Here is a 25,190-nt window from a genome sequence, read left to right as displayed (position 1 = left end):
TTTGTCTGATAAGTGTGTAGATCTGGAATATGCTTCGGCTTGCCCAGATATAGTTTTTATAGGTTTAACTGACCTTCTGTTACTCGACCTATAACAAGGATTTTTTTTTGGGGGGGAGGGGGTGATGAAACTAGGAATCGCGAAAGAAAACGAACGATGTAAAATGAGGAAAGATTACCTTATGGCACCCTCCCGTATCTCTTATTCAAATAAGTTGCTATAGTAGTGTGTAGATAAGCAGATCCTCATCTACTATCCATGTGTTAATTATCGTATATACTGGACCGTATCTCTGTACTACGTTTCTAGAGTACATCCCGACTGTCTGGAGGCGCCTCCAGCAGTTTACATAATTTAGTGATTCTTGACTGAATGGAAATGGCGGTTGTACATTTTCTTGCTGTCGACTCACTGCTGCCTCGGAAGTACCTGGCAATACAGGACAATATTATAGACAGAGTATACGTGTTATGTAGTGTACCATGACTGACATCTCAAGTTGTACAAAAATTCTCATATTCCAAAGTTTTATTTTCCTCACTTTGGCTATTATATCTATTGATAACTATTAACGATTCTGGAGATCATCGCCTCAGATCACGCCCCACAAATTGAAAATTATATATTACTGGCTTAAAAACAATTAACACAGGAAAGTAAATTTAAGCAAAAACTGAAGTAAAGCAACAGTTTGTAAAGATTCACTTGTCATCTTATGTTTTCCAAGACTATGATATGACCAGCAATCCTGCATGAGTGCACAACATTTAACAGACTTCGGTTTCACACTTACAACAAGAGGGAAGTACTTACAATGATGGTTCCTGCACGTGCTTCACTAGGATCTTTAAAAGACAAGACGTCTGCTTTATTAATCTATATCTATTACAAACTCTTGCCATTCAGGCAAAAGACTGACTCCTCTGTACTCCTCTGGAGATAATTCCTTCCATATCGAGAAGATGGAATTTATTAGTTAAAAAGACTGTTAATGCACTAGAATTTTTTCATATTATTATTTTCAGGTTAATTACACAAGAGGTCCAATACCCCAAAACAACTAGATATATTTCGGTAGCTACGTGATCTGAGTCAGCTATTATCGTACTGCATAACTCCATTCCCCTGTACCTCAGTGCATGAGACTGGAATAATGCAGAGTTCGCAAAATCTGCAATCCAGTTCAACATCAGCACTGAAGATTTGAAGCGAATCAGAAGATTCCTTCACAAGTCATATGGAAACTAATATAGCGGCCTGGTCATGGATTCGGCCGCGGGGGCGTTGACCCCTGGAACGTCCTCCAGGTATACTTCATATATATAGCCCAAATATATTTCAAACTTTTCACTAAGAAACACCATATTTGAAGCTAAACTGAAGAACATTCAATCTCAGAGATCATTATACTAAAATACACCAACACATTAAACCTGAAGACGCTCATATGTTACATTATCATCAACATAGAAAGGTTAAAACTAATGAAAGCAGTAGTAAATTTTCAATCACTTCCAAGAAAAAAGAAACTGGGAGCTACACAGACCAAAATCAATACAAACTTTTCTCTAAGTAAGATTCACCAGCGTTTATATAAGTTTTATTTGAGCTTTCAGTATACAACAAACATGTGCCTATAACAGATATTACAGGTACATAATTGTACATTATGTAAATTAATCCTAAGATAACCCAATAAAGTCAAACGTTATGATTTATTTCTGATCAGAGGAGAGATTATCCAGGCATTTCATAGAAACCAATTTAATTAAAAATAATTGGCACAAAAAATCTTACATAACCTAGCATCAAGAGATTGTTACTTTTGAAGAAACACATCAACACTTAAAGTTTAAAACCGATCAGAAGATGCATTCTCCAGTTACTGCATAGAAAGTTTCATCCATTTCATACGCTGCATCAGCCATTAAACGTTCACAATTGTTTTATTTTAACCTGGGAAAAGCGCCAAACCACGGGGGGTCATATAGCACCTGTGGTGTGGGAGATATTCCGATCGATCTAAGCAAGAGAATTATAAGTCCAGTTCCTTAGATGAAGAGCCCCTCGCCCGCATGAAGGTATTTCCGTTCAGGAACCATAATCCATTTATATGATGACTATGTCGCAAAATGGCACCAACACAATTCGTTAATAATACCAACCTTCTTCTAAGTAGGATACGCCAGTTGAAATTTTGAAGCCAATCAGAAGAGGTTTCCTAAAGTTATCTCATGGAAATCAATTTCAGGTATGGTCTATATAAACTTGAGCAGAAGTAACTTGCACCTGTCAATTGTTCCAGTAATCATCACCTAGTAATAGTTGACCAAAGTTGAAAATTTTAAGCCAGATGGATAAGGCGTTCTGAAGACATAACGGAAGCCTTGAAGCAAGTGCTTGGAAGCCGAGAACACTGTAGTTTTTGTGTGTCGACTCTACCACAAAGTTTTTAAGGCTTCATTAAACTCGTGATAAATAAAAATGTTAAAACAAAATGAGTTTTTAATATTTCTAAGAAGTTTTTTTTATCTATTTCTGATCTATTTAACATTTCTACAATCCTCTAAGAAAAAATATTTGGTCTGTTTTTAAGAGAGCACAATTTGAGAAAAAATATGTAAAATTGGTATATTAGAAAGTACAAAGCTCAAATTCTATACACAAATACTTCCCAATAAAATACACTGATGCCTAAGAGTTTGAAGCCAACCCAAAGAGGCATTATCCGGTTATTAAATGAAAATCAATTATGGTAAAACTGGCAATTTAAAATTCATATAACTCAAAATGAAAGCCAAGGTTTACTTTAATAAAGCCCATTAACCAAAAGTTTCAAGCCTATCAGAAAAATAATTCCCCAGTGATTGCTCGGAATCCGACTAAAACTTTTGGAACAATTTCATCAAAATTTAAAATTTGCATCTAAATTGTCTAAATTTACAGTGTTTTCCTTCTTATGGAATATATGCATTATCGTTAATATTTTGAAGCCGATAAGACGAGGAAATCTTTAATTATCGAACGGAAAACAACATCAGTATTAACTGAAAAAAGAAATGGGAAATTGGGATATTTGTAGTTCAACAAGAACTTGGACTTTGCTCTCTGTAACACAAACTACGGCTCCAAATTTGAAGCCGATCAGAGTAAGAATTCTCTAATTATCGCAAGAAAATCAACGATTCCAAGTTTTGTATATATAAAAAATTTAGTACATTACAGGGTGACCTAAAAAGAAAAACGAAAGTTTTTCTTTTTACATGTAGCACCAGACGAGACTCTAGAAACTCATCAAAAATATATGAAGGGTGAGGTATGCGAATTTGCCTGAATACAAACCTAAGATTCGTCAACCATTAAATGTTGAAGCCGTTAAAAGGCGATTCAAATGTATTTAACGTGATTTAACGGGAATCAAAATTCCACATAATTTTACACACCAAATCGGCAGATGTTAAGGGGCGCTTCAGTTCCCCTAGAATCTGGTCTTAGTTACTGTACACAACTATTTAAGATTTGAAGTTGATCTGATGAGGCCTCGTGTCAGAGGAAATTTTTAAAAATTCTGGCATTCTTAAGGGGTGCCTCAGTTCCCTCGTTTTCTAATATGTTATTTTCCCTTATAATCTACCTTGTCCATAATTACTATCGCATTTGCTTTGTCTGCTTTCGTAACAGACAAAGCAAATGCGATAGTAATTATGGACAAGGTAGATGAAATTAAGACACATGTGCAAGGTAGATTATAAGAGAAAAATAAAGGTGATATTAGGAGATGAAGAAACCCGTCTCTTAAAGGTTTCCTTGGGGGATATCTAATTATTCCAGAAGGCTGAAAGACTAATACAAGTCTCCCATTGAATTCATCCTCTAAATTCTTAATTAGAATTTTCCTTATACTAATTTGCCACAATGTTTCTCCAAACCTGTAACCTATTTTTCTGATCAATTCAGTCAACACCATCATCTCTCCCAATAACCTGTTAAATACAGAATTGTACTATCGATCAACATATCATGGATTAAGGGGAAACAAGGGATGAGACGGGTGACCGAAAGGACCAAGCAAACCGGTACATGGACAACGGAATGTCACACTCGGATTGGAACTAAAATATGAATACAGCACTTGTACAACGCACCACACACTCAATGTATAATGTATACACAATAGTTCAGTTATGTGTAGGAGGCAAGCAGCCCATAGGCAGGCAGATAGCACAAGGTAGGTAGACAAGAAAAGGCAAGCAGGCAGGCAGGCAGGCAGGCAGGCAAGAGATGCAGAGTTCAAGAGGGGCCAACTCTCTGATCTCAGAATTACCATATTTTAATTTGGGTGCAAAATCTTGCCTCAAAAATGTACAGCCGTGTTATACAAGTGGAATTAAACCCTGGCGCTCGCCTTCAAACCAGAATAGGTTGTAGATATTAAATAAGCAGGTTGTGGGCATAAAGTAGGCAGGTTGTGAGCAAGGTAAGCAGACAGAAGTCAACAGGTAGACAGAGGGCAACAAGTAGCCATGAGGGACTGGGAAAGAAGAAGTAGTAGTAGTAGTAGTAGTAGTAGTAGCAGTAGTAGTAGCAGTAGTAGTAGTAGTAGTAGTAGTAGCAGTAGTAGTAGTAGCAGTAGTAGTAGCAGTAGTAGCAGTAGTAGTAGTAGTAGTAGCTGTAGCAGCAGTAGTAGCAGTAGTAGTAATAGTAGTAATAGTAGTAGTAGTAGTAGTAGTAGCAGCAGCAGTAGTAGTAGTAGTAGTAGTAGTAGTAGTAGTAGTAGTAGTAGCAGTAGTAGTAGTAGTAGCAGTAGTAGTAGTAGTAGCAGTAGTAGCAGTAGTAGTAGCAGTAGTAGTTGTAGTAGTAGTAGTAGTAGTAGCAGCAGCAGTAGCAGCAGTAGCAGCAGTAGCAGCAACATTAGCAAGCAGCAGCAGCAGCAGCAGTATTAGCAAGCAGCAGCAGCAGAAGCAGGAAGCAGCAACAGCAAGCAGCAGTAGCAAGCAGCAGCAGCAGCAAGCAGCAGCAGAAGCAGCCAGCAGAAGCAGCCAGCAGCAGCAGCAGAAGCAAGCAGTAGCAGCAAGCAGCAGCAGGAGGCAGCAGCAGGAGGCGGCAGCAGCAGGAGGCAGCAGCAGCAACAGGAGGCAGCAGCAGGAGGCGGCAGCAGTAGGAGGCAGCAGCAGCAGGCAGCAACAGCAGGAGGTGGCAGCAGCAGCAGAAGGCAGCAGCAGAAGGCAGCAGCAGCAGACAGCAGCAGACAGCAGAAAGGGAACACCTAATAAATATAACGTAACTCAACACTCCCACCGTGTCCTCATAAGCCTTACTCTAACCACAGGATTCCCGTAGGATCTCAGCAGGACTTTTACATTCCCCTCCAAAACTTTAAAGGTTTCCTGGTTACCTGTTGACCCTTCTGTCTGTCTCTCTCTCTCTCTCCATTACGTTTTCAACCTCCTTCAACTTGAATTTCGTCCAAACATCCTGGGTTGACCCAGCAGCACCGAACCGAAACAAACTCATTAAGGGGCAAGTAAGCTCCCCCGTCTTCTAATAACATGTTCATTTTTCCAATATAATCTATCCTGTCCATAATTACTATCGCACTGCTTTGTCTGTTTCGAAAGGTGAAGGACAACTGTGTTGAGCAAAGCTCAGACCTCTGCAACACAATTGTCATCAAAGATTTGTTAAGATATACTATGAATTAAAGAAAGATCCTGGACTTCACATTACGAAATAAAGCAAATATCATAGTAATTATGGACAAAGTAGGTTATATTGGAAAAATGAACATGTTATTAGAAGACGGGGGAGCTTACGTGCCTCTTAATGGTATATCAAAGGCACATTTATTTGTCGTTCTTTTCCTTGTTAACATTCCCACGTTAGTGGTCACCCCACCTCCACACATCTACACGTGAAGAACCCCTCAAAGGAGGTACATGGTTGGCAGGCTCTCGCCTCACACACTATCTCCATGGTTTCATCCCCGACGAGGGTAGAAATCTTGGGCATGTTCCCTTACACTTGCTGTACCTGTTTACCTAGCAGTAAGTAAGTACCTGGGTGTTAGTCGAGATTTATTTAAGAAATTTACGGGGAAGCGTTAAGCCAGTAAGGGTCATGCAGCACCTGGAGAATGTGAGAAGCAAGGGATAATAATGTTTCATCAGAAAAAAAGGGCTCTAGAATCAAAACCTCTTCGCAATATCCACCTTACATTTCTCTAGCACCAAGAAATATCCACCTTACGTGGTGCACTGAGAAATGATACAACAACAACAACAAAAAAAGCAAAACTTATCATCTTTGGAAGAGGACCAAAAGAAATATGATGAGGCTGTACACAACTTGGAGGGACGTAGTGATGCCATAACATTAAAAGTAAATATTACAGTAGACGCTAACACATCCAGCGTGACTACTAATTATACCGCCCTTCATTAGTCGTCATGATAATCGTCACGTCAGGTCATCACGTTACAAAACTGGCTGCATCAGCCGTGTTCTGCTACTTTATTCTATATAATTATGCCGTGTAAACTAAAGCAAGCTATGTTTCCCTGCCATATGCCAACACGCAGGACGGAGATCATGCAAGGTGTTGAAATACACAAGTCTGAGTTGCAAGACTTCAATGGGGCAATGAGGATATCGTCAAAGATTCCAGCAAGGGTTTATCAGCTACAGCAGCTTCACAGGCTTCCTTCCGGCATAGCTGAAGTTAATATCATTTGGGAAGAACCATCTCTCAGGATATCCTATCCCATACACAAGAGAAATGGAATTTTCATGGAGATATTTCCATCATCCCAGAGTGGAAGAAAGAGAAATTGTTTATATCTCTAGCATTTGTGAACGACATGACGGAAGGAATAGACTCTGAGGTGTCCCTGTTTGCAGATGACGTGAAGTTGATGAGAAGAATTCATTCGATCGAAGACCAGGCAGAACTACAAAGGGATCTGGACAGGCTGCAGACCTGGTCCAGCAATTGGCTCCTGGAGTTCAACCCCACCAAGTGCAAAGTCATGAAGATTGGGGAAGGGCAAAGAAGACCGCAGACAGAGTACAGTCTAGGGGGCCAGAGACTACAAACATCACTCAAGGAAAAAGATCTTGGGGTGAGTATAACACCAGGCACATCTCCTGAAGCGCACATCAACCAAATAACTGCTGCAGCATATGGGCGCCTAGCAAACCTCAGAACAGCATTCCGACATCTTAATAAGGAATCGTTCAGGACCCTGTACACCGTGTACGTTAGGCCCGTATTGGAGTATGCGGCACCAGTTTGGAACCCACACCTAGCAAAGCACGTAAAGAAACTAGAGAAAGTGCAAAGGTTTGCAACAAGACTAGTTCCAGAGCTAAGAGGTATGTCCTACGAGGAGAGGTTAAGGGAAATCAACCTGACGACACTGGAGGATAGGAGAGATAGGGGGGGACATGATAACGACATACAAAATACTGAGAGGAATTGACAAGGTGGACAAAGACAGGATGTTCCAGAGATTGGACACAGTAACAAGGGGACACAGTTGGAAGTTGAAGACACAGATGAATCACAGGGATGTTAGGAAGTATTTCTTCAGCCACAGAGTAGTCAGTAAGTGGAATAGTTTGGAAAGCGATGTAGTGGAGGCAAGATCCATACATAGCTTTAAGAAGAGGTATGGTAAAGCTCATGGTTCAGGGAGAGTGACCTAGTAGCGACCAGTGAAGAGGCGGGGCCAGGAGCTCGGACTCGACCCCCGCAACCTCAACTAGGTGAGTACACACACACACACACACACACACACACACACACACACACACACACACACACACATACATACATACATACATACATACATACATATATATACATACATACATACATACATACATACTTACATATACATACACACACACACCTACCTGAAAGGTGCTCCGGGGGTCAACGCCCCCGCACCCTGGTCCATGACCAGGTCTGGGATATCACTAAGCTGTTAATGAATACTGACAAATTTAAGAGTAGACAATGAGGATATCCTCGAGTACCAAAGAGGAGATAAAGTATTCACACAGTTCTAAGTACCCAATACAGTTGAACATTCAACTTATAATGGTAAAGGTATAAAAAAACATGGATGGAGGATCGCTTGCGTTTGCCTCTATCTGCTAGAGGTGACGATAGTCTAACCTTATTCTGGCAGTCACCGTGTCACACTATCTTGTGGACGTTTTATGCTGCCCATACATAATTATCTGACCGGAACAAATCATGTTTGATACTAATGATTGTAGGTCTCTGGGAATCTGTTTTCTCGTTTTCCAGAGCTGATATCCTTCAATGGATTGGGAGATGCCCACTTCAAGCTCCTCATCGGCCTGTTAGAAGCAGACCTAGTTTCGTTATCGGTCTTCATGGGAGGTGATTCCTACGTGGGAAGGTATCCAGACAAATGAAATGCGAGAGCCTTTGTCTTCAGCACTTGTCTGGTAATTTTGAATACCTATTATGATGTCCCTGGTGTCTATTTTGTAATCAGATTCTCAAGTGCTTGAAGAGCAGACTTGGTGGCACATTAGATTCCCTCTCCAATGACTTCAAGTCTGCTCTCAAGCATTTGTATAAGGAATGGAGGGGGATGGGGGTTAAAAGTTCGTGGTCTTCATTGGATGAATCCCCTTCCTAGCATCTGCGGAGGTTAACGAGTATCCCCAGCAGTGCATCATACTTAGGTGCTGTGGACAGTACACCTCCCTCATGTCCACGACGCCCTACTCATTCCCTCTTGCCTCTGGCGTCGCCCTTCCCACCCCTTCCAGCCGCCACCGCTGCCGCGAAACCTCATGATGCTAAGTATCCCATTACGAGCTCTTGCCTTTCATCTCCGTGTTTGTCAGCCCAGACTAAATACTGTGTCCAAGGGATAGAGTGCCTCATTACCTACGAAACTCTCTACTGAATACGCTGCTGTTTACAAGTTTCTGCGTACATCAAGAACTTATGTTCGCGTTTACGTCTGTGTGTACTTGTACGCGTATGGTTGGAGTGCGTGAACGTGTTTCTGTGCGTGTAGTCACGTAAACATCCAGACTTGTATACGTGGGGTTAGTACGCCCAAAACAAGTGTAAACCAGGAGACGTAAACATTTAGGAGCAGAGCAGAGAGGGCGGGCCTCAAACCTAGCCCAACTTACACAACTTTCACCTTCTCTCTCTCAAACAGTAACTGCTTTTTAATCATCTCCACAATTTAAATGAAGCAAACACTGGCAGTCTACGAACAAAGAAGATAACGAGCATCCTCGACGGAATACACAGAGGAACACAAGACGTGGAGTGACACTCTTGTTTGAACCCTTGATTCTTCAAAGCTTCACCTAACACACACACACACACACAACTCTCCCTCTCCCTCTACCCCCTCCTCCGCATACTACGTCAGCGCGGGACGCGCGCGCGCGAGAGAGAGAGAGAGATTCGAAACACGTTCGGACAGCATAATGACACCGATGAAATAAAGTTAGATGATCAAACAAAATGGCTGGCCTACTGATGGCTCCAACTTCACCGTATTTCCTCTTTGTATGTCTTATAGCAATAAAAAAGACTTTCAAATTAGCTGAGGTAGGTAACAATTCTTAGCTTGTAAATGAAGGTAAAAACACTTTAACTTAACCCTGTAAAACTCTTGCATAAATAGAGAGAGAGAGAGAGAGAGAGAGAGAGAGAGAGAGAGAGAGAGAGAGAGAGAGAGAGAGAGAGAACCACGAAGTAAATCTTGCAAATAAGGCGACCAGGAAGCTTACAAAACTTAAGATGTACCTCTCATCTGCTCGATAGCAGAGGTTGCAAGACTCTGTACGAGGCACAAGTGGGCTCACACCTTAAGTATGCTCCACTTTCTTGGACTGCCTGCCCTCTGTCTCATCTACAACTTCTTGACAGAATAGAGAACACACCACAATTACTCATCCCTCGTCTGGACCTGACCTGGATCTGACATTTCAGCAAAGTCTTCAACACCGGGGGGATGTGGGTTGTCTTACCGTTATGTACAAGGTCAATGTTGTGAAGGTCCCACACTTGGTTAAACTTCATGGTCAGCGAGAAGAGAGCTACACAACAAGACGGGCAGCAAAGAGCAACTACACTCTGGCTGTACCCTTCTTAAGACGTCACTTCATCTGAGATCATTCATTCCTAGAATGAAACGAGTCTGGAACATTTTCGTACAACATAATGACATCGAAGAAATAAAGTCAGATGATCAAATAAAATTGCTGGTCCACAGATGACTCCAACTTCACCTTATTCCCTATTTACATGTCTCATGACAATAAAAAGGCTTTCAAATTAGCTGATGCAGGTAACAGCTCTTATCTTGTATATAAAGGGGGGAGGAGGGTTAATTTCATCCCCTTCCACCTCCTCCCTACTATTACGTCGTCAAAAAAGTCACCCTACCTGGATTTTGAAGACATTCACCAAGACTCATGACAACACTGAACTAAAATAAAATAAAAAATGAAAACTGTTGAAACATAAAATAATACATAAAAGCACAAGAAAATACGAGATGTAAAAGTGTTCAGAAAAGGAGAGACTTCTAACTGCCCTTTGGTAAAAAATATATAACGACTATTGTGCCGAGTGTTGTTACCATGCAACAACCATTCACCAGAGTGTTGTTGCACGAATATATATCCGATACTGTTAGTGCTAGTAGCAAGACTTAAAAATTACATACAAAGTACCAATGGACCCCATAAACGCCGGAGATAAGAGCATACCTGAAAAATGGTTGATGCTACACTTGTGTACATGTCTATGATAAACAGTTCATGTCGTTATCACACACACTCAGTAATTCATTCTTATTCTCAGTCTATCCACGTTCCCCTCCCCATTTTCTTTATTTCTATGACCGTCCCACCCTCCCTACAGCAGGTGAAGGAAGCAACCTCTCCTTCAACGTCACCCAAGCATCAATATCTCACTGTTGTCTTCCTCCTTCTGCACACTTAAGGGGCACGTCACTTCCTTTCTCTTCTAATATGTTATTTTTCATTATAATCTACCTTGTCCATAATTACTATCGCGTTTGCTCTGTCTGCTTTCGTAAGGTGAAGTCTAAGATCTTTCCTTAATTCATGGTATAACTTTGCTCAGACCTCTACAACACAACTGTCCTCAAAGATTTGTTAAGTTATACCATAAATTAAGGAGAGATCCTGGACTTCACCTTACGAAAGCAGACAGAGCAATCGCGATAGTAATTATGAACAAGGTAGATTATAGGAGACAGGGAAACTCAGGCGCCTCTTAACACCTACACCTCTACGTAGGTTCACTGTTCCCTCCTAGCAGGTTCCTTGATGCCGGTGAAGGACTATCGATCCTTCGATCGAATCTGAATGCCTTTTATTTCCCCAGACGCTATTTGACCCTTGCGGGTTTAACGCTCCTTCATAAATGTAACAATAATACTCTATACTCGGTATCCTTATGTAACTGTGAAGCAGTTTTGTTTTTTTAATGATTCTATCTAGCTTAGCTGGTTGCAACAGAAACGCGTCTGTCAGAAAATAGTAGACGGAGGATCGAGCCTCCACCAGTCATTGCGCTGAATGACCCACACGGGTTTACATTTGAATCTGAGCTTTAGCATTTTCATCGGTATCGTTTACAACTACCTATCAGCTTTTCTCCTACCCAAACATAGTTCTTCCAAGCTTTTCTGCTTGTTTGCCTGTTTTTTAGTAACCGTGTGCGTGTGTGTGTGCACAATGGTGCACCAAGTGTGAGGAGTGACACTCCAGACTCATGCTCTCCTGTGTTGTGATCACTTTCAAAGATCTTGATAATGCGCGACATTAGCGCTATCAAACCTACAGTTTTCTGCAGTTCCTTCCTGAGTGGAGTTATACTGACAGTTTATAATGACTGAAGAATGACTCCCGTGTCCAGACACCTTCTTCGTAAAATATTTAAGTCAGAAAATAGTGGTTTCTTAAAACTCTTAATACATATGCATTCAGCATGTGGCAGAGGGCATGAGCTTGCAATCAATGGCTACTTTGAAGTCATGTGGAGTTAGGGTTATCTCAGAAATTGTGGAAATGTCAGCAGCGTTTTGAGTCTCGTTCCAGAAAAAACTTATTTGGGTCATCAATCTTTTAACTGATTATTGGCTCACTGAACACAAAGTAGTACTGTAACTTCAGTATTTCTTAAATTTATTTGTTGTCATTGTATGTACCGCCTTCTTGAAGTAACGGTCCGCTACTACATGTGGCTTTTACCCAGCATTTGGTATATGAAAAAAGTATTTAGATTTCATACAATTTCATTTATGACCTTTTTGCTCCTTGTCTCTATCAGATTCTCAATGACGCATTCTGCATTTTTCTAGTGAATCCTTTTGGTCTTCAGAAAATCTGCAGAAAGTGTACATTTCCACTTAATACAGGCAGGAGGCCTGATCATGGACCTGGCCGCGGGGGCGTTGACCCTTGGAACGCCGTCCAGGTAAGTAGACCGTAAACCAGCCACGCCTACCTGTCTCCAGTTAGACACGTCCTGTTGAAAGCTGCATCAACAGTTTCCAGTCACGTCCGAAATTCGTTAGAGCGCCCCTCCTCAGGTAGTCCCGAAAATCGGTCTCGTATATCTTGTGTTCGTAAGCCATATCCATGTTTCTCTGGTACATGTTCACACTCTTCTACCATACCCACAATCAGCCACCAGCCATGTCCACACACACGAACTCCCAACCATCCAATATGACCACATTCACCATCACCCCTATATCTTGTTTAAACCTACATATGGAGACCGTGTCAACACCCACCTATCAGGGACATCTTGAGCAGCACACAGTGGCCCTGACGGCTATCCATTACAGCAGACACTCTGTCCGACGCCGCGGGTCTTATGCTATTTTATACAGCATCAAGTGGTGGTGGTGGCGGCCACATATGTACCTCCCAGTTATCAGCTGATGGTGGGGGCAGCCACACACCTCCCAGTTATCAGCCGATGGTGGTGGCAGTTACACACCTCCCAGTTATCAGCTGATGGTGGTGGCAGCCACATACCTCCCAGTTATCAGCTGATGGTGGTGGCAGCTACACACCTCCCAGTTATCAGCTGATGGTGGTGGCAGCTACACACCTCCCAGTTATCAGCTGATGGTGGTGGCAGCTACACACCTCCCAGTTATCAGCTGATGGTGGTGGCAGCTACACACCTCCCAGTTATCAGCTGATGGTGGTGGCAGCTACACACCTCCCAGTTATCAGCTGATGGTGGTGGCAGCTACACACCTCCCAGTTATCAGCTGATGGTGGTGGCAGCTACACACCTCCCAGTTATCAACTAAAATGGCAGCTTCTCACTCGTTCACTTTTAATTACACTCTTCTCATATATCCCACAACACACAAGATGTGAGTCATGCTCCTCGACCTGTAACAATTGCTTAATTTTTGCCTTTTTAAGAGAATATCTTTATTATGCAACCCTTTCTCTCTCTCTCGATTTTACTTTTATACATTTCCATTAAAATTTTAATTAGTTTTTATTTACAGCCTTGGCATATATCTGTTATAATTTTTTTGTTTATAAACATTATTCTTCAGGAGATTCCTACATTTTCTCCTTCATTCTCTATGACGTGATTCTCTCTCGTATCTCATAACGATTCCTGGGATCACTGCTCCCTCGACCCAGTCCCAGACTGTCTCCTAAAGTAGAAAGAAAATATTGTGGAGATGAGAACAACGAAAAAGCTGGAAAGTAAAAATATGCGTATAAGGAATATATGTACAAGTTTGTAAGACTTACCTTCTGTCTTATATGTTCAGGGTATTGAAAAGAACAAAAAATTCTATCAGTTTACCTGGAGAGAGTTCCGGGGGTCAACGCCCCCGCGGCCCGGTCTGTGACCAGGCCTCCAGTGGAAAGAATTCAATGAAGAGGCTCCCGCTTGACGTTCATATGAGTGAACAGTGGTATCTTCATGGATGGTCGCTGGATGGTTAATGGCTCATAAAATAGGTAAAAAATAAACCATAAAGTAAGGGAAATGATTAACTGTCTAACAGACAGGCCATAAAGAGTGATAAACAAAATAAAAAATCAGTATGAGAACAGTAAAAATTTTAAATTTCACAAGACACATCATTACATCTTTACTATTGTTTTGAAACAGTTGACGCAGACAACAGCGGACGATAAAAAGAAATATCAGGAAAGTTATTTCTTTAGAAAATAAAAAAAAATACTATCTGTAATCACCAAAATCACCAAATTGAGGCAGTTGAAAATAACATGATGCTCAACGGTGATATACTGTAACTGCCTCAATATGGAAGAACAAAGAATAATAATTTATAAATGATACAGATCGTATTAAGTGCTAGTCAATAGATCAAATTAAGTGCTAGTCAATAGATCAAATTAAGTGCTAGTCATAGAACGGTAAGCACAGATAAAAGGTCCAGAAATATTAATGTCACAGGACATATGTTAAGAGAGAACAAAAAAAACACATTTAGGCAATGACAGGTGATAGGATGAATTACGAGAACTATTAAAACAGAGATGCCAACCAGTGGTGATGTTCTTCGTGTCTGTTATGTCCTCCACTCTCCTCAATTTGATGGACTGAGAATTATGGGAAGTATAGACTAACCAGGAGTGGGGAACCTTTTTATGTTGGAAGGCCGCATTAAAGTTAGTTTTAGCCTAATATGGCCGCATTCAAGAAATTTTTATACCACAAAATGTTGGTTACTTTGTAAAAAATTAATTATATAATAACTTCAAGAAAAATAATTCATTCAGAAGGCCGCACTTAATGCCCTAGAAACCACAGGTTTCCCAATCCTGGGTCACTAAACTCTTTAAAGAGCAGGGGAGCAATAAGTGAACACTGTGTCGACACATGAAGTTCATGACTTTCCAAACTCTGTCAAGGTGGCAAAAGAAATATTGGAGGATCAAAACAGATACTGGAAATTGGAGTATCGAAAAGGAATCGAACAAATTTCTTTAGAAGATGCTTGATCAGCCAAGCTGTGGGAGCTAGTAGATGATGTAGGGATGGAGAAGGGAAGAGGAGCATCGATCTTAACAAATAATTGACAATAAACAAAGCAGTCCAGTAGCTCCTCATCAGGGCCCTGAGAGGGTGATGTAGGGTAAGGGAAGAACACTAAACCTCTTGTGTCGTCCCTCAGGGCCACAATCAACGACACACACACGTATTATACAATGTACTTGACTCCAGCAAAACCCTAGTGATTCTAGGGCCAAGGACATGGTTTATGGCCGGTGCAGGTTACGTGTCTTAGTGCCTCACGTCTCCGCCCTAACTCAGTACACTGTGGCCAACTGGAGTCCCCGTGACCCCAAAGGACCCCGTGGCCTGCCTTCCCCAGTGGTTAACTCCACCAGTGACTCCGTGGCCTCCTTTACCCAGTGGTTAACTCCACCAGTGACACCGTGGATTCCCTTCCCCGGGGACCCCAAGACTTCCCTTTCCTAGTGATTAGCTCCACCAGGGACCTCTGTGGTCTTCCTTCCCCAGTGGTTAGCTCAACCACGGACTCCGTGGTCTGCCCTCATCAGTGGCTAGCTCCACCAGGGACCCCAAGCTTCCCTTCCCCAATGGTCAGCTCCACCAGGGACCCCATGGCTTCCCTTCCCCAGTGGTTAACTCTACCAGGGACCCCAAGACTTCCCTTTCCTAGTGATTAGCTCAACCAGGGACCTCAAGCTTCCCTTCCCCAGCGGTCAGCTCCACCAGGGACCCAATGGCTTCACTTCCCTAGTGGTTAGCTCCTCCAGGGTCCCCTGTGGCCTACCTTCTCCAGTGGTTAGCACCCCCAGGACCCTTGTGGTCTGCCTTCCCCAGTTGTTAGCTCCACCAGGGACCCAGTGGCCCGGTTAGCTACATCTCTGGGCACCTGGGAGCACTCAAGCCAAGCTCATGAGGGCACTAACGCCCCATCAGTAATGACAACCATTCCGACGAACGACTGGTACAACTGTCACGACCGCTACACCTTACGACACTTCCAACCTAAGACACTCACAGTACCAGCCTACCATCCGCTTTTCTGCTGTGGTCACGTACAGAAATTCAAGTCAAAACTTTCAAAGCATTTCAAAAATTTTTAAATTTTTCCCCTTCTCTCTACACACCTGTGCTCCTTGTGTTCCCACCTCCAACAACCATTACATACCCACGCCTATATAAAGACCGTACACATAATGTCAACACAAATCAGTCCCCTTCCAAGATTAGAGATATGTCAAGCCTGTCAAAACACCTCTTAACCCCCTTCCCACTTTGTCCCTTTCTGACCTTTTAGCGCCAAGAACTAATGAAAAATTACCTTTCAAGGGCTTCCTTGAAAACCCACACGAGCGCGCGCACACACACACACACACACACACACACACACACACACACACACACACATTTAAGAAGAGATATAAAGTTCATGGAGAAGGGAGTGGACCAAGTAGCGACCTGCCAAGAGACGAGGCCAGGAACTCTGAATCAACCCCTGCAACCACAAACAAGTGAGTACACACACACACAAACACATGTGAATGAGTCGGATGTATCCCAGTTTGTTATTGATTTAAAATTTATGAGAATACACACAGTTGAAAACGAAGAAAGGCTGCAAATGGATCTGGACAAATTGCAAGACTGGTAATATAAGTGGCTGCTGGAATTAACCCCAGCAGCCACTTATATTACTAGGTCTTGCAATTTGGGGAAAGTACGAGAAGACCTCTAACTCCACTAGACTTTGAGAAAGCCATCGACGACATGCCCATGCATTCAGCCCCAGGCCCAGACTCATGGAACTCTCTGTTCATTAAGAACTGCAAGAAACCCCTCTCACGGGCCCTAAGTATGATATGGAGAAGGAGCATAGACACAGGTGAGATTCCACAGTCACTAAAAACAACGGATATAGCCCCACTCCATAAAGGTGGCAGCAAAGCAATAGCTAATAACTACAGACCAATAGCTTTAACGTCCCACATCATAAAAATATTTGAAAGAGTAGGATAGCAAACCACTTCGACTCCCAAAAATTGCACAATCCAGGGCAACATGGGTTCAGAGCAGGTCGCTCCTGCCTCTCGCAACTATTGGACCACTATGATATGGTCTTAGATGCACTGGAAAACAAACAGAATGGAGATGTAGTATACATAGATTTTGCAAAAGCCTTTGACAAGTGCTATCATGTTGTAATAACATGCAAAATGCGTGCTAAAGGGATAACTGGCAAAGTAGGCAGATGGATCTTCAACTTTCTAACCAATCGAACACAAAGAACAGTGGTAAACAGAGTTATATCGGAAGCTGCCATAGTGAAGAGCTCTGTTCCACAAGGCACAGTACTCGCCCCTATCCTGTTCCTCATTCTCATATCAGACATAGACAGAGATGTAAACCACAGCACTGTATCATCCTTTGCAGACGATACTACGATTTGTATGAGAGTGTCATCCATTGAGGGCACGGCAAAGCTTCAAGAAGATATAAACCAAGTTTTCCAATGGGCAACGGAGAACAATATGATTTTCAATGAAGTTAAATTCCAACTACTCCGTTATGGAAAGCTGGAGGAAACAACAGATAGGACCGAGTATACTACAAACTCTAATCACACAATGGAAGGACCTGGGTGTGGTAATGTCCGAAGATCTCACCTTCGAGGACTACAACAATGCCACTATCACATCTGCAAGGAAACTGATGGGATTGATAATGAGAACATTCAAGAAAAGAGATGCCAAGCCAATGATGATCCTTGTTAAATCGCTCTCTCTAGGCTGGAGTACTGCTGTACATTAACATCCCCATTCAAGGCAGGTGAAATTGTAGATCTAGAGAATGTACAGAGAACCTTTACTGCACGTATAAGTTCCATCAAACACCTTAACTACTGGGATCGCTTGGAAGCTCTTGACTTGCACTTACTGAAGCGCAGGCGAGATATATCATAATCTACATGTGGAAGATTCTGGAGGAACTGGTTCCTAATCTGCACACAGAAATCACTCCCTACGAAATCAAAAGAGTTGGCAAGCGATGCAACATAACCCCAGTGAAAAGTAGGGGCGTCATTAGTACACTAAGAGAAAACACAATACGTGTCCCGGGCCTAAGACTGTTCAACAGCATCCCACCAGCCATAAGGGGAATTATCAATAGACCCCTGGTTGTGTCTTCAAGAGAGAGCTGGACAGATACGTCAAGTCAGTGCCAGCCAGCCGGGCTGTAGTTCGTACGTTGGACTGGGTGTGACCAGCAGTAACAGCCTTGTTGATCTGGCCCTGATCCACCAGGAGGCCTGGGCATGGACCGGGCCACGGGGGCGTTGATCCCCGGAATGTCCTCCAGGTAGACCTCACTCAAAGAAAAAGACCTTCGGGTGAGGATAGTGGCTCGCGGCTCACAGTACCCGAATAACTTCTGCAACCACTGCTCGCCTGAAAAATCTAAGTGTGGCCTTCAAGAATCTCAACATTCATTCCGGGCTGTATACACAACATATGTCAAGCCCATATTGGAGTATGCAGCACCATTATGGAATCCACGCCTGACGAGGCATGTTAAGAAAATGAAAAAACGTTCAGAGGAATGCCTCAAGACTAGGGTACAGAGGGATAGGATATTTGAAAGATGGGAAACAGGTACTCGGGGCACAGCCAAAAGTTAAAGATACAGACGAGCTACAGAGATGTCAGTATTTCTTCAGTCTCAGCGTAGTAGGAAAGTGGAATGATCTCGACTCCATTTATAGTTTGAATTCACTCCTAGCTCACGAGGCTAGGAGTAATGAATCTGGCAAACGGCAAGCTGAGAGAGGAGGGAGGAGAGATAGGTCAGACATCATCGCAGTAGGAGGGGGGAGACAGATCAGACATTGCAGTAGGGGGGAGATAGGTCAGACATCATTGCAGAAGGGGGGGAGATAGGTCAGACATCACTGCAGTAGGAGGGGGGAGATGGGTCAGACATCATTGCAGTAGGAGGGGGGAGATAGGTCAGACATCATTGCAGTAGCGAAGGAAAAACTCACTAGTAATACATATGCGATTTTCCGCGACGGTTTTCAAGTCGTACTGGAAGACAGAGAAAGGTGGGACGACACTCCTGATAAGAAACCAATTAAGCTTAGAGAAATTATCAAACCTGGATGCAGGACATTTCAAAGACTATACAATGGTGGCAGTAACGACTGGAAGGATTGTAAGAGAGAGGTTGCAGTATACAATCCTCTAGTAAACAGGCGACCAAGGGAAGAGCATGACGAGTACAGCAAACCGACAAGCAATATATATATAAAGCAGCAAAGAAAGAACATAAACAAATCTCTTAATCTATGAAATTTTAACCACAAAGAAATTAACTGAAGGACTGGAAACAGAGTAAAATTCATGGAAGCAGCGATAAGAAGATCATGAGACAGCATTTGAAGAAAGTGGCGAAAATGAGAGAGGAAGACAAACCAGTGAGACTCGACCTCGTCTCCACATTAAGAAAACACAACCATAATTTTTAAAGGGGTGGACTGGCAAGCCAGCTGAAAGCCTCGTTCAGATGACGAAAAGTTCCAACTACGGGTCATCATACGACCAAGACCCGCATCAGGAAGCACTTGTCCTGTTTCCTGACAAACCTTACCAAACCTAACATATAAAAAAATAGTGCACGAATTAGTACTAAGAGGTAGCGACCACGGAGTATTAAGAATTACCTAGTGGAAGTGAGACAGGAGGGAGGAATAGAGGGAGAAGCAACACGGAAACCAGACCACAGAATGGTAGATTATGAAGGAATGAGAAACTTCTTGAAGGAAGTACACGGAGAACTGGAAAGACGACAAGGAAAATATCTAATATAATATAATATAATAGACAAAAAGTGCAGGGAAACAACAAATTAATTCATATCAAATACAAAGAAAAATTATAAGAAAAGCAGCGAAAGCCAATAATTCAAACAGGAATTAAAGATTTAATATAAGCTATGTACGTTATTCTTGCTATATTTAGCTGATCTTTACATTTCTTTAGTTGTGGTATTCAGGATAGATTTTAATAAATCAGAGAAGGAAATTACTGGACAGTTCTTATGGATTCCATCACACCTTAAATTACCCCTACATGATAAGGCTGATAAATTAACAGAGCACTCTGAAGGAACATGTAGAATATAACTTCAGTATATCTGTTTAAAACATTAGAATATTAAGACAGAAGTAAATAAAGAATCTCAATTGTCATATAAATACACTTAGAACCCTGAGCAGCTCTGAAATTCGCTACAATAACATGAATGTATATAAACATTTACAGAGCAACTTGTAATGTAAACAGACTGGTTGTTGTATTGGCTAGGCTTAGGATTATTTACAAGTGCTTCTGGCAGTTTGGTACACACACAGATAACCAAAAAAAAAAAAAAAAAAAAAAAACAAAAAAAAAAAAAAAAAAAAAAAAAAAAAAAAAAAAAACAGGGTCAGCCTTATGGTTACTCTTCAGAACACAGTGTACTTGACTATCCACTTACTGAGGAATATAGAAATAGACAGCACAATAACCTATGTGATATGTCAAGGTCTCTTATTAATGAAAATAAGATGCCAGATATATTAAGCAAATATCTTATATTTGCTTGTAACATAAAAGACAATTTGTAAATATATATATCCGGATGTACTGCTAACCCTTTCGTGTATCCATATGTTCCTGTACTACCGTCCACATGATAGATATGGGGTGTACAATAAACTGACAGCTTCGTCGGCAACATCTAAGTCTAAATCATCCAGGAATGTAGAGAAGCAAAGGCGAGATGTAAAATGACAAGAAAAAAAGATTTGGAGCTCAGGAAACAGCAGAGAAGAGAGAAGAGCCAAAAACGATCATGAAAATGCGTAGGGAGGAGAGCCAATTTGAATACGACAGCACATCAAAGGCTAAAATGAAACCGAAACTCCACTGTTACCTAAGAAGGAAAATGACTAAGGGACTCAGTTTTTACAGAAGAGCAGGGAAAAAATTACCAGTGCACAACGAAGGTAAAACCTAAGTGCAGGACTTAGAAATCATTCAAGCTGTTAAGAAAGAAGTGGAGAAACTGCTAAACGAATTAGATAAAACAAAAGCCCTGGGACCTCGCAAAATGTCATCATGAGTACTGAAGGAAGGAGTAGAAATACTGAGCTGTCTCATATCAAAACAGGAAGGGAAGCTGCCAGACGTTTGGAAAAAAAAAAAAAAACACAGACTGGGTGATCTGAACTACAGGAGTTTCACTGACATGTATATTAGAAAAATTCTGGAGAAGATTGTAAGGAGAAAGTTAGTAGAACACTAAGAGAGGGAAGGATTCATCATAGAAAACCAGTATGGGTTCACTGAAAGCAAATCATGCATAACAAACCTCTTGATTTCCATGACCTTGTTGCAAAGATAAAACAAGAATGGCTGGGGTCGATGAACTATATTTGACTGCAGAGACGCGTTTAGGTACAGTACCCCGCCAGAGGTTTCTCCAGAAGCTGGATAAACAGGGAGATATAACGGAAAATAAGCTGTAGTGAATCAACGAGTACCTAAGAGACGGGGCATATGAAGTGTCATAGAGAATGGGCAAGGTTAAGAAGTGGAGTGCCACAAGGTACAGGGGCTCCTATTGTTTCTTGTATAGGTGAACGATCTGACTGAGGGGACTGAATCATATGAATCTGTTTGCTAACGATGCGAAGTTAATGAGAAATACAAAAAAAAAAAAAAAAAAAAAAAAAAAAAAAAAAACAGCGGAAAAGGGAAATTTACTCTAAGGTGATCTTCACAGGCTAAAGTTGGTTAGATATGACTCCTAAAATTCAACACAAATAAATGCAAGGTAATGAGGATCGGGCAACAAGGAGAAGGAAGACCGGAAATTGGGTGCAGCCTACGGGGAGATAAACTGACCATAACAGAGAAAGAAGAGGACCCTGGGATCACAATTGCGAGGAGCGTATAATCTTAAAATAGTATCTATGTACAAAGACTAAGTTGGACACGACGTATGTGAAGGATCTTCATGGAATACCCAGCCTCAGTATGAAATTCACTCCTGATAAAACATGTGCAAAAACTAGAACATTTTCAGAGGTAACAACTCATCCAGGAGCCCAGATGAATGCGATGCACGGAAAAACTATTATAGAAACAAGATGAGTAGGGAGGATAAGATTTTAGATTTTTCCGCCGAAGCGGCTAGTTTACTGTGTACCCCATATACATCTATTTTATAGACGGTAGCGCAAGAACATAGGAAGCACAAAAAGCCAGTATACGACCATGACTTATAAAATTCCAAGAAGAATCATAATGCAGAGACAAGAGAGGAGAGGACCTTGAAGGAGAGACAGATGGAAGGTGAAGACAAAGATGAGTCATAGGTACATAATAATATGTCCTTAATCTCATGGTATTTAATAATGGAATGAGGTAGACGAGTTGGTGGAAAGGCTCTTTTCATTCACAGTTTGAAGAGTAAGTACGATAGACTCCAGGTGGTTCAAATCCTGTAGGTGTCGCCAAACATAATTCGGTGAGCACAATTCGATGTGTACACACACGTCACACCCACTGTAACCACATATAGGCGAGTACATAAAAATCTTTAGGAAGTATTTTTTTAGTCTCATTGTGATTGAAAAGCTGAATGAGGGAAACTCAGAACAGAGCTTCAAGAGTAGGCATGATAAGGTCCAGTAGACCAGAAATCAATAACATGGATCAAAGCAGTAGGAGGCTGGTCCAGGAGCAGTCTCTTTCACTGTGGAACTACCTTCCTCTCCGGTGTGGGTAGCACAAGTGAAGTACTGATATTCAAGATCTTCTTTGCACAGCAGAATAAAAGTCTACGGAAGAAAAATCCCTTTATGTCCAAATTTCGCTCTACAAAAAATCCTCCATACTGGTGTTCAGAAACCACATGTGTATATAGTATTGCTTGTTGACATTCTAATATAAACCGTCACCAGCTGGCCATATAGAAAAGCAAAAACCAAAACTCCAGACACAACTGGGATGAACGAACATCTTCCTCATAGTGTAGTCTTCTTGACATATTTCTGACGCCCTATTTCCTCTGGGGACTCAGGCATCAAGTACACAATGTTGCCTGAGCATTTGAGACATTCGAAGAACCACTTGAGACGACTGAGAGAGATTTAGACAAGTCAGGTTAGCTTTAATAGAACTGATACTAACCCCACTGCCTGACACCAGGAAATGTGAATGTTGGAAAAGAATAAGGACTGCACAGGACAATACTGAAAATAGAACAGATGATGGTAAACAAATGAGAAACAGGAATGAATGTACTGACAAAAGGAACAAAGAAACGAAAGAGGATATGCGAACAGTGAACTACTTAAAACATGACAAATAAAATAAATGTGCGGCTGAAAATAAATGAACAATAAATAGAAGACAGTGCATATAAAAATCACACTCAAAATTATATCCACTCGCCTACGGCGATGCTTACATTAGTAGCTGGTCCAACCGGTTTACTAGGTGGTAAAACAGTTAAGAGCAGAGACTGTTTACCTGCGAGGAAGATAGTGAGTGTGTGGTGGTGTACATGATGTTTACACACACACACACACACACACACACACACACACACACACATGATAACGACATACAAAATACTGAGGGGAATTGACAAGGTGGACAAAGACAGGATGTTCCAGAGATTGGACACAGTAACAAGGGGACACAGTTGGAAGCTAAAGACACAGATGAATCACAGGGATGTTAGGAAGTATTTCTTCAGCCACAGAGTAGTCAGTAAGTGGAATAGTTTGGGAAGCGATGTAGTGGAGGCAGGATCCATACATAGCTTTAAGCAGAGGTATGATAAAGCTCACGGCTCGGGGAGAGTGACCTAGTAGCGATCAGTGAAGAGGCGGGGCCAGGAGCTCGGACTCGACCCCCGCAACCTCAACTAGGTGAGTACAACTAGGTGAGTACACACACACACACACACACACACACACACACACAAAGGGAAGGAGGACTTACCTGTTGCCTGGTTACACTCTATATTATACCGCGTGGCGCCCACCGTCTGCTGCACCATACATACGCCTCACTTGGGACCGTCAACAGTTATGAAGAGTCTGTCTACAGAGGGGGTATATACCTAAAGGGAAGGCCTTTAATAGTTTCCGGAGAAAGACCAACGTACAGACGCCCGCTTACATCGGGTTAAAGTAATATATATCTACAATGAAGCTGGTGGCTTGTACCTACAAGAGTGGAGACACTAACCTCGTCGTAGAAGCCGTATACGTAGTCGTCGGGAAAGCAGAGTTCTTCCTCGAAACTGGTGTCTTCGTCCCCCGCGTCGTTACCGTCGTCTTCGCTCCTCACCGCCTTTATATCATCGTCCTCGTCGTCTTCTGCTTCAATATCTGCCGCGGAGAACCTTGGTGAGGGCGGCATGATAACCTCCAGTAGTTTGGGGGACCTGGAACCAGCCTCGGAGTGTCGACCCAGGACGTCCTCTAATGACCTGCTTCTGGCGGTGGCGTCCCCCCGCCCCCCCAGCGTCCCGTAACTGTAGAGCGAGGCGGCCTCCACGCCCTCATACTCCTGCTGCTGCGATCCCAACGCCCCCACGTGGGCCAATGACGGAAGCTGCATGGGCCGCGCGCTGCTCATCAGCTGCCCGTTGAGGAACATGTCATCGACACCGCTGGTGAAGCTTGGCAGACCTCCGGTCCGCGGACTGGGTACGCCACCCAGGGAAAAGTAGTGCCCTTCCTCTATCACCCTGGGTGAGGGCGAGCTGCTGTGGGCAGCCGGGTAGGGCTCAGCCCTAGCATAGGACGGGAGGGTGGCCGTGGGTGGGTCGCCCTCAGTGCCACCTCCTGCAGTTCCACGGGAGGAGAGGCCCTTGCAGTTCATCCTGCTGAGGGACAAGATGAACTGGGAGGGGGAAGGCCGCTCTTGCATGGGGCTGGAGGGTAGGGGGAGGGGTGGGGGTGGGGGGCACGGCACGTGTCGGCACACCCACACTACACTGACCCCATCATTAGTTCATGTTCACACCGCTCGTGTAGTTCAATACCAGCAATATGTCCCTC

The 25,190-nt window shown here is 42.5% G+C and overlaps 1 protein-coding gene across 9 annotated transcripts in view; it reads right to left on the bottom strand.

The window, feature by feature from the left end:
- The window catches only part of pyd (zonula occludens-like protein polychaetoid), a 662,689-nt gene that overhangs the window by 637,454 nt on the left and 45 nt on the right, over positions 1 to 25,190 (bottom strand). For all 9 annotated transcript variants that reach the window (XR_011393435.1, XM_070096083.1, XM_070096079.1 and 6 more), the window contains exon 1: positions 24,373 to 25,190. This exon is cut by the window's right edge. Coding sequence is in view for 8 of the 9 variants with exons in the window: in XM_070096083.1 (XP_069952184.1) it covers positions 24,373 to 25,059 (687 nt within the window). In the remaining variant the exon portion in view is untranslated. The remainder of the gene's footprint in view (positions 1 to 24,372) is intronic.

The sequence above is a fragment of the Cherax quadricarinatus genome, chromosome 52 (assembly GCF_038502225.1).
Source record: "Cherax quadricarinatus isolate ZL_2023a chromosome 52, ASM3850222v1, whole genome shotgun sequence".
Taxonomy (NCBI): domain Eukaryota; kingdom Metazoa; phylum Arthropoda; class Malacostraca; order Decapoda; family Parastacidae; genus Cherax; species Cherax quadricarinatus.
This window is presented reverse-complemented; position numbering and strand designations above follow the sequence as displayed.